The sequence below is a fragment of the Branchiostoma floridae genome, chromosome 19, assembly GCF_000003815.2.
Source record: "Branchiostoma floridae strain S238N-H82 chromosome 19, Bfl_VNyyK, whole genome shotgun sequence".
NCBI classification, from domain to species: domain Eukaryota; kingdom Metazoa; phylum Chordata; class Leptocardii; order Amphioxiformes; family Branchiostomatidae; genus Branchiostoma; species Branchiostoma floridae.
Window position 1 is genome coordinate 7745337 of NC_049997.1, and position 11258 is coordinate 7756594.

The 11258-nt window shown below is 40.4% G+C and overlaps 1 protein-coding gene across 7 annotated transcripts in view; it reads left to right on the plus strand.

Annotated features, from left to right (window-relative positions):
* Positions 1–902: 902 nt before the first annotated feature.
* The window catches only part of LOC118406861 (transportin-3-like), a 37650-nt gene continuing 27294 nt past the window's right edge, over positions 903–11258 (plus strand). For 4 of the 7 annotated variants that reach the window (XM_035807217.1, XM_035807218.1, XM_035807219.1 and 1 more), the window contains exons 1-6: positions 903–1138; positions 2636–2725; positions 6595–6636; positions 7785–7856; positions 8286–8359; positions 9006–9090. In XM_035807217.1, coding sequence (XP_035663110.1) covers positions 1022–1138; positions 2636–2725; positions 6595–6636; positions 7785–7856; positions 8286–8359; positions 9006–9090 — 480 coding nt within the window. In that variant the 5' untranslated portion in view covers positions 903–1021. The remainder of the gene's footprint in view (positions 1139–2635; positions 2726–6594; positions 6637–7784; positions 7857–8285; positions 8360–9005; positions 9091–11258) is intronic. The other 3 variants (XM_035807222.1, XM_035807224.1, XM_035807220.1) reach the window with 2 other exon arrangements.

Below are 11258 nucleotides of genomic sequence, written 5' to 3' on the forward strand. Positions count from 1 at the left end.
TTTGAAATACGCCTCCGGGTATGAACTTGCAATAAAGTTATTTTAATCAAAATGTTTAGAAGAAGTTCAGTCTGTTTCAAGCTCTACAGTTGAATTGCATGATGGCTAATTTACTAATTAGAATAAAACGTTCAAGTGCCTCGAGACATCTCTCCCAAAATGGCCAATTAACATGGCATGGCAATTGGCCCGACACATAAAACTGTACCCTGGGGACCATCCGGGATCGGGCAGCTAAGACAGTTTATTCGGTGGCCCAAGACAGTCAGGCCCGCCGAGCTCCTATTAGCGCCCCGGGGAGTTTAAGGCCGATATTTATATATAATAGGTCCACCTGCCCTTTCCATGGGAAAGGGTAGTGATAACTCCTTCGGGCTTACACTCCCCCGGAGCGCTAATGTGAGATCGGCGGGCTGACTACCTTGGCTCCCCGAACAAAACTCGCTAGTTACCCGGTCCTGTCTGGCCCCGACACATATAACTGGCTGTGACACGTAAAACACCACAAAAACTTTTTCCATGAAGTTCAGTAGATCTTACCAGGGAAGCCTACAGAGTTGTCCCAAAAAAAAAGGTTAGCAAGGATACCACAGGATATAAACTCTATGTTTTTTTGTTTTTTTTCAAACTCCACTTTATACCCATTTGAAGATGGTGCTTTTATACATCTAGACATCCTCCTCCTTTGTCAGCTTGTGCCACATGTGGCTATTCAATTTTACAGAAAATGGTCCAAGTCTGTGTGACGGTACTTTCTTGTTTTCAACTCTCGCCCCATCACAGAAATATGGGGCGATTGTATTGTCAACCACATACGTGTCGCATGCATATTACTAAATAGACTAGCATTTCAACTTCTGGCAATTCAATTTTCCCGCCTCTGCAATTTTCTGACCTTTGACCGCTAGTTCCCGACATGCTTCACGCACGCTGAGATCGGCCATTGAATCTAGCGCAATGCACAGATTTTAGCCGCCGTGCGCCTTTTTTCTCCGCTTGGTCCTCGCAAAGTTCTTCCAGTATGGACTCGGCACCCAGTACAGAAACCGTCGTCCAGGCCATCCAAACCCTGTACCACAACCCCGATCCGGCCTGCAAAGAGAGAGCGTCGGCCTGGCTAGGGGAGCTGCAGCGATCGGTATGTATACCGGATGTGTTTTTTCCCGGGCGTGGGGAGGGGGGCGAAACGCAGGCATCTAGAAATTTGCAAAATTATATCGCAAGATCTGATAAAATTTTACAGTCACCAACTCGTTAGATTCTACTCTAGCGTTATGTGGTCATTGCCTCAAAATTAAACGTAACGGTTAACCTGGATTGGCGGCAAATAGTGAATTTTTTGTCTGGCAACCTTTAGACTTTGTCAGCTTGGCTTGGTCTAGCATGCCGCGCTGGGGGCAAAGTTTACTGTCTTACTCGTGCCTCCAAAATGTAAAGTATTACCTCCCTACTCCCTAGTCATCATTTTCGATCTCTTATTTTATTGTATGCAGTATATTCTCCTTTGAACCAAATTTGAAATCTTAAAATCCCAAATATCAACTAAGAAAATTGTGTAAGTTTTTGTAACAAAATTTTGTGAATCACCCACTCACCAAATTTTTGGTGTATCCCACTATCAAAATTAAAATCTAAAGAAAATTTTTTCTAGTCTGTAGATCACAAAGTCTGTTAGCTTAGAAATGTGCCAATGAAAGCATAACAATCGATTTTTGTGATAAAGATATCTTCATTTAGCAAATTGATAAACTATATGTAACGTTACACATATGTTGTTTAGTCCATGCTCAGATGTAGCGAGCAGCTTGGACTTTGTTCTAGTCTGTATGTATGTATTTGCAGACAATGTACTTGTATAGTATCTTTATATCCCCTTTAATATGACTGCTTTACAAAATATGCTTTCTTTTCAGAATGATGATTTATTTGCATGTCTGACTTGGAAAAGTCTGTCATTGTCAAAATATTATAATGCTGAAAATTGTAAGTTAGTGCTAATACTTACACTGTATGTAATGCACAGAAAGAAAAGAAAAGACATACTTCTACAAAAACAAAATGTATATAGAAATGTCAAAATTGTTTGCAGACTGTTTTCCAACAACCAGACAAAGAAGACCAATGACACAGTTGTGTTTACATGGGCATGTCACTGAAAGAAGATACAACACCCTTTGTTTGTTTGTTTGCTTCGAATATCCAGTAAACTGCTACAAGGCGTAAGTTGCGTAACGCTGAACAGTTTTGTTCTGTGATGACAAGCTGCATCATACAAAAAACTGCTAGTATAGTACTACTACTACTAGTAGTAGTCCGTAGCTGGATAGATTATCAGACATTTCAAAAAGGAATTATCAACTGTCTTTCATCTTTCTGAAAAAAAATGATAGTGGATACCATCTGAAGCATCTAATTTCTAAGAGATTTTGTTCTGTTACTTGATTTATTTTGTCCTCTGCAGAATAATACTAGGTTAGATCCACTCATAAATCCTATTCTTTTTTGTCAACTTGATAATGATTAATGAACTTAACAGGGTTATGCCCTATGTAAGTCACTGTAAATCAAAACTAAAATCTTGCCATGACTCACTACATTTTCTTACATTTCAATTTTGCATGTTGTGTTGTTGTAGGTGTTTGCATGGGAAGTAGCAGACCAGCTGCTAAGGAATGGCCAGGACCTGGAGACCAGTTATTTTGCTGCACAGACCATGAGGACAAAGGTAAACTGGTATTACAAATAAATTAGTGAACATTCCAACTAGTAAAGTATCATATTATATATATTATCAGTTCAGAAAAGAACAAGAAATAGTCATGCCGTCATCAACCAAGGGTTGAGATATCCAATTTTTTTCCCTAGAAATAGAACTGTCATAGAGTTGAACTTATTATCGCCAAGTCCAGTATACGTAGAGGTATCCCCATTACAAAGGTAAACCAGTATTACCAATAAACTAGTGGACATTCCAACTAGTAAAGTATCATATTATATATATACCAGACCAGTTCAGAAAAGAACAAGAAATAGTCATGCCGTCATCAACCAAGGGCTGAGATGTCCAATTTTTTTCCCTAGAAGTAGAACTGTCATAGAGTTCAAACTTATTATCGCCAAGTCCAGTATACATAGAGGTATCCCCATTAGATAGCTTTAAACAATGCTTGCAACAAACATGTAAATGTGCAAAGGTTAACCTCCAAGCAGAGCTTTGGTTCTAGTTGTTCTTGATGTGCTTTTGGTGTTTTTGTTTGGCTTTCTATTTTGTAACATTTTCTCATCGCCAAACAAGGTATGAAGGAAACAGTACAAAATAGAAAGCCTAAAATGAAGAGATAATAAGAATAATAAGAATGTCTAAAATGTTTCAAAGCAGCCAAAGCCGAACCTCTGCTTGGAGAGTATGCAAAGGGTAGGCGTGACAGGTTGTATAATATAACCAGCTGCTGCAATACAGCACACCTGCAAAGCTGATGTGTACAACTGAAGGGTGGTTATACCGTTAGATAGCCACATATGATGTTCATGTACACGTACAAATAAATTGATTAAACATTGTTGAAATGACAGAGAACAGAGGCATTTTTTAACATGTACAGTTGTAGATTGTACATGTTGTAATGGTCCTTTGTATAGCCACCCACAACACAATGTGATGTAACAATTATGTTTAATGTAGTTATAAATGGAAACTTGTCATTTCAGACTTAAAGGAGTAACTATAGGTAGGTGAAAGGCCACAAATGTTTCTCAAACTCAAAGAAAAATCAGTTTTTCAGATGGACGTTACAGTGGTCCACAATTTCTATTCAATAAATCCTTTTTCAAATCCCAAGAGAAGGCAATTTATGATTAATTTGCGATGTGGGAACACACAGACCAAAGTAGTCAGATTGAATTAAAGTCATCATCATTGTTTCACGGCACCGGAAAATTTCTACACCACCCCCAATGGGACATAGACTACAAATGACATTAACACCGCCTTTCATCGATCCTACGCCACCCACATACTTTGCACGTAATTGTCATGAAAGTCCGCCGATGATATAAGGTTTTGATGACATTTTGGGCAGCGTGACATTTCCGTGAATGTTTCCAGTCCTTTGTTGTTGGCTTATCTTTTGTTTGGTTTGGCTGGAAATTTTTCCAGATCAACACACAGACCATCCCTCATGGGGGTAAAAACAAGTATTTAATGTATCTAATTCAGCTATACAGATTTAATCACTTATCGAATAGATTCCTTATGAATTTTTTGTCAGGAAATTGTTGATACTGATGTCATGTGTTCAGTGGCTAAGAATGGAATATGAATTTTTGTAATTCCAATGATCTTCACAAAATAAACAATTTTTGAAATATATCATCAAGTACAGGGTACACATTTCTAAAAGCTTCTTTGATTAGAACACAGGCTTGGCAAGTCACAATTTTTTGTTCATTTTATCATGGTTTTAGTTTTACATACATCTGTAGTTTTAACTTTTGGTTAACCCAGGAAAGTAGAAAATACGAGTATTTCAATCTCCTTATGTTACTAGTAACCCACTTAACAAGCATGCAAAAACCAACATTTCCATGGCAAAGAAAACGCGCCAGAGGAAACCAGGTCATCCATAGTTATGTAATTAGTATGTAATTGGTGCATGCAATTAACAGAGGAAAGTGTCATGAGCTCGAGCGATAGAACATTGACACTGCCAAGTAATGCAGAATATCCCACTCTAAGCCAATTTTTGGGTTAACTTATGAAATTTTTTTTTCAGAGAAATATATGATAAAGATCATATTTTGGTAATTTGTGATGTATTTTTTTTTAATCTATTTTTTTTTGTAAATAAATTTTTGTTAAACAAAAACATTATTTAGGATATAATGTCTTAAATGTAAATATTCGATAAAGAAATAAGTATAAGGCAACCAGAAATTGCAGATTCCACCTTACCCTTGTAATCTTTAGAGTCCCGTGAATATGAATGGTAAAAGTGAAGATGTATAACATCATGTAAAAGGCAGAGACATACATATATCATATGTACATACGATGTACTTGTAAGTTTTATATGCATGCAGACATACCTTAAACACATACTCTCACACACACACACACTCATACACACACAAACATGCACTCAGACACACAAAGATAGCCTCATACACAGATATAGAGTCTAGAGAGATATGCATAAATACACATGACATCTCTCCCATACATCACACACACACTCACTCACACGCATGCACACACACATACACACATGATTATGCACATAAGTCTTGCAACATGAGACAATAGGAGCGATATATTACAATAAAAATTATTTGGGAGTTTCATTATCATTGGGTCCTGATGAGTGTCATTGACACAATCTGACCTTGAAAATTGTGAATGTCACACTGCCTCCCCATGACAAGTAGGTGTTTGGGGAATTGTCCAGCTGTAATTTCTGTGTGTGATGATCATGTGATTGACGTCCAGGGACCGGACAGTTGATCCAGTGACCTCTACAATCTGACCCTGACTCGTTAGCATCGTGTTTAATTAGACATCTGGACAGAAATGATTTGATTACCCTGCATGGGCCAGGAGATGGTAATGCTAATTGAGATGTATTGACAGATGGTAAAATAAATATGTTATTTGTGTTTGCATTTGTTGAGCACATCCCAAGTTGATGTGTTGTGTAAAAGATTTTTTTTGCTAAGAATTTTAGTGAACCAAGAAGTAAAGATGTAGAACGTGGCAGGCTTGCAAAGTTGAGTCTCAGACATAAAAGTTCAACATTTAGGCTACTGATTTGGAAGACAATGATTTTATTCTTAAGATAAAAGCATGTCAGAAACTTAATTATAAGTCAAAATAATGATAAAACTTGCATCATATATAAAACCAGCATATAGTCTTTACCCAGTCTTTTTCACAGCTTATGTACTGCCATTTGTTCATTTGCTATCTTGTTAATGATTGATTATTAATAAGTCAATTATGTCTGTACCTGTGGCTTTATTGGTCAATCATTGTAATCACCCTTGGAGGTAAAACACACAGGCAGCTGGTTATATTGGACGACTTGTCTCAGCTACAATATTGCCATTTATTAAATGCTTTCATACTAGTTCTTTGCATTATTTCAGGAATTTGCAGATAAATTAAGATATACTGCTTGTGGTCGATACTGAAATCTTTATATGAAATGAAATATTTTGAAGAAGTTGAGATAAAATATTATTTTGGACAGAATATCAAACATATAGAATGCAAACTAGACAGTGTTTATCAGGGCTGTCTCCATGATTTTGTTTTAATTTGTTGTACAGTGTATATGTTTTGATGATATGTTTGTCCTATTGACTCCTTCTATTTGCTTAATTTTGTTTGCTTTGCATGTATGCCACAATCAACAGTAATTGTTATTCATTGTACCTGTACATTCATTCATTTGTACTTTCAGTTTTTCAGAAGGTCAGGTTTTTGACCTCCCATTCTTTTCTCATTGATGTTACTACATGATTTGTTTATCTTTTATGTGTACAAATAAACAATAAAGCAAACAATAAACTGTTGTGCTGTTGGTCTCCCTCCCACAGATCCAGTATGCTTTCCACGAGCTCCCACAATCAGCGCACCAGGTACCTGATTCAGCAGTAATGAACACATCGTAGACTCAGGCAGACACACAAGCGTGCCAGATCTTGTGACACTTTTGTACAAATTCTTTTACTGTTGGCTCTACTTTTTTTGTTCCTTGATACAGTGACTATAAAAATATAACAAGTACAAGTACTACAGTGTATATCAAAATCTCACTTGACCACTTGTCTCAAAGTCTCTCTCTTGCCCTATCAGCTCTCTCACTTGCCTGGGATAATTGGACTAGTGGACTTGTCCAACCCTGCATCCCACTCATTATCCCTTGTTAGATACATCAATTGAGCTCATGAAAATGCATTTTCAATAGTTCTATGTCATGAAGTTCACATGTTTGAGATGGACGGATTAAAAAATGTTTACGCCCCAACAAGCGAATTTTTTGTCTTGGGACGGAAAGACTGGTCCTAGAGACAGCCCTGATACAAAGGCCACTCATTTAGGGACTTCAATGAGTGCATAAACAATTGACTAACAGAGAGTAGTGGGAACATTGACCCAATGGCCAGGTGGTCCCCTTATCACAGTGTAGCCTGGTATCCAGTCTGTCTTTAGGTCCAGGCAAAGCCCCTGTCACACATTTCAGGATCTTTCCACCATTATTCTCCTCAGACCACTCGCCGACCAATACTGGTCTTGTGTTAGGAGTAGCCTCGAATCCACCCCATTCTACTATTTCTAGCTAAAGATCATGCCCATACAGAATACTTGAACTTTTCTGACTTTGGAGTTTAAAGAGAGTTATTGAAGTAGGCCTCAGTCTACTATTCCAGTCATGGTCTATAAAAGATTGAGAGACCATGTTCGCCTATTTGTAACTGGCATAAAGTAGGAATTGATACCTGGCTATCTACGTATTACTCTTGCGACTTTTTGAAATGTTCCACCCTTTGCTCACAATGCCCCCTGACCCCTTCATTTTTTTTAAAATTTGTTTTCAAGAGTCACAAGAACTGGCACGTTTACATGTCATCGCCTTCTATTCTGTAATGTAGGTTGTAATCACGTCAATCAAACCAAATGGATCTAAAAACAATGGCTCAATGTAACACTAACTAACCATTGCACCGTCGTGTACAGTTGCCATGGCAATGTTGCAAGGATTGATGGGTATTTTTGTGTTGACCAGTCTCTGAAGGAGTCCCTGTTGAACCACGCCCAGAACCTGGTGTCAAATGCCTCTCCTGTCATCATCACACAGGTCAGTAGTTTGTTATGACATGGACTTGAAGAAATGTTTTCATCAGAATGCTTAGATTTAGAAGTAAAACTTTTCTTCACTTGGAAAGGCAAGGAGTAGTACTGGTAGTAGCAGCAGTGATTTCTAGTATTTAATTATATTGCCGCTGGGATCCCTGACACGGGTGTGCAGTAGTCAGCTTATCTTCACTCAGTGCTTCCTACTAGTCCAGAGGCTCTGTCCAGCAGGTTCACCCTAGTGGGGTCAAGCTTTACAGTTGTTTAGATTTGACCTATGCCATGCTTTACTGCATGTTAAGTCAACTTTTAAAGTTCTACCTTTGGTATGCTAAGATTGCCATATTAAAAACCAAAAGTTAATCTAAAGAGACCTGTTAGAATGTAGCATCATAAATGACCTGACCTGACCTTCTCCGCCCCCCTCCCACAGCTGGCTCTTGCCTTGGCAGACCTGGCGTTACAGGTGGCAGGCTGGAAGTGTCCTGCTAAGGAACTGATAGAAAAGTAAGAAAAGCATTCACTTTTACTTTCATGCTATGATATTCTTCACCCCAATATTGATATCGCACAATTTTTTTCTTCTCTTCTTGAGGTGCAAACAGAACTTTAAAATGGTTTATCTTGTATTACTGTACATTCAAACATGTCTACTAGAGTTATCACTCCATGTAAGGGACTTCACTGAAGAAAAATGGTCTAAGTAGACAGGTTGTCACTTCTTGTGTCAATGGAAAAAATAACACATTAATGAATGAATGAATCAGTTCATTTCATCCTCTGAGAGACGTCACCAAGGTGTCCGTAAATTCCTGTCCAGCATGACAGAGTGAATCTCATCCACATGAAGTCCTGTGTCCTCCATAAGTAACTCCCTAAGTGCCAAAGAATGACTAAAAGACATTTATAGTACATTTCTTCTCTTACAACTACAGGTCATGTTGATAAAGCAGAAATACCAAATGTATGGGACTACCAAAGTGCCCAAAATGTCCAGGTGGTCCTTATGCAGAAGAGATCATTAGAAGTAGAAGTCTGACTGTACAATGTATATTTGCCCTTAGACTGCAAGTAGTTTAGCTTCATATGAAGTTGATTGTGGACAGTAAGTGATAGTAAAACTATAACTGAAGTTTTGTGCCCCCCTCCCCAGGTTTGGTAACACAGTGGGAAACCTGCCCTTCCTGCTGGAGGTTCTGACTGTGCTGCCCGAGGAAGTGAGTTTCATCCTGATGCATGTCTGTTCACTTTACTATTTCTATTACTCAAGACACACTAACCTCATTTCATGGATAACATATGGCTACAAATTAAACAAAATAGATTTTAACAGCAAAGAAGCAACAATGCTGCCAAAATCGAAAGACCTTGACGTACAAATGTGAACATGCTTAGTGTAAAAAAAAATGAGTGCAAGAAACAATTTTCGTTCTTACTGTCTTGATATTATTAATCAAACTTAACTGACATATTCTTTCTTTGTATGCCTAAAGGCAGACTTTGTTACCAATGCTGTCCATGGAGACAGGTTTCTGTGGCTTAATGACATTGTAGCCCAAGTGTATTATAAATGAGACATACTATTAGATAACATTGATGCTCTATATATAGAGCTACCTTGTCGTGCTACCTTGTCGTGGTGGGGAAGCTTGAGTGCCTCAAGGATCCTGTGGGCTATACCGGCGGGGGCTCCCATGCCCCTGGCAGGTCTAACCATGCCGGGCAGGTTACGGGTGAGAGGTCAGACGAAGGGCAGTGCAAGCCGGGCAGACGGAGCTCAATAGCCTTGGAAGGCAGTCCGTCTAGGGGAAGGAAAACCCTGATTCCAAACCACCTGCTGTCTTGCAGGTTTTGCCTTTTGAGGCCAAGGCTAAGGGAGTTAACCCTGACCAAAATTCCGGAGGGAGGGACCCGTAGGCAGTCGTTGGTGCGGACTTATCCACAGCCATCGTCTGGCATCCCCTGCAGCTATAGGGATGCTTCGGACGTATAGACTTTGTCTCTCCTTCGGAGTGAATTCCTAGAGTCGAGCGGGGCGTGGTGCGCTATGGGCAAGGCACCGCTCCCTAACATGCCCCGGCACAGCAGAGGTCCGTTAACCTCAGCGGAAGACGGCAGTTACGGGTTATAAGTTCTCCCAAATTGGCGAAAGGGAGGACGCCACGGGCCGTTTTTGACGGTGGGAGTGGCTGTTTAGCTACATAGGATGCGACTACCGCCCGCCAAAGCCTGGCAGCCCCAGGCCAATTAGGTGTCGACCCGTCACGTCTGTCTGCCTCACAGGGTGCATGGGGATAGACCAAAAGTCGAACGACAGATGTAAGACTGTACCCGTTACCAAGAACAGAAAGAAGTACTTGCGCATCGGGACATGGAATGTAAGAACCATGTTACCCGGATTAGATAACATGGACATTAGGCATGGGGAAATTAGAAAGACTGCTCTAATTGATGAAGAACTTGAAAAACTGCAGATGGACATTGTTGCTCTTCAAGAAACAAGGATTGCTGAAAATGGATGTTTGAGGGAAGCAAACTTCACATTCTACTGGAAGGGACTGGAAGCAAACCAGCCTCGGTGGCATGGTGTTGGGTTTGCTGTTAGGAACACCCTGGTTCAATCCATAACTACCCCTGTCGGGACATCGGAACGCCTGATGTCATTGCGGCTAAACTCAGCTGGAGGCTACGTTAACTTCATTAACGCATATGCACCAACACTCACTTCATCGGGAGAGTTGAAGGACAACTTCTACGGAGTGCTTAGTCAGGTCTATACTTCGATCCCACAAGGAGAACAGCTGTATATCCTAGGGGATTTCAATGCACGGGTGGGCAGAGACTACGACACTTGGTCCGTACCACTTGGTCACTTTGGTGTTGGGAAGATGAACGAGCATGAGCATCTATTTCTCTGTACTCCTCTGTTGTGCCTTTGGTGGAAACCAGGACGGTGTCTACATCCGGTCACGGGCAGATGGCTCACTGTTCAACCTGGCAAGACTGAGGGCTAAAAGTAAAACTGTCGAGGTGCTGTGCAGAGAACTCCTCTTTGCTGACGATGCAGCACTCACGGCACATGAGGAGACAACCCTGCAGGGACTGTTGGACAACCTCTCCCGGGCCTGTGACCTGATCCATAGGCGGAGACCGGAGGCTAGGCCCAAAGTCAATGCTATGGTAGCAAAGGAGCCTGAGAGGAAGAAAACCTTTGCTAGGGAGTTCTCTCGGAGAATGCAAGAGTGTGCGACTGGCGACACTGTGGATGAACTGTGGCATACACTGAGCAAGAACATCTACGACAGCGCAGCTGCCAGTTGTGGGAAGAAGAGACAGGCAGGCAAGGACTGGGTTGAGGCGCATGCCGGTTCTCTTTTGCCCTTATTCGACGCAAAAAGGAAGGCGA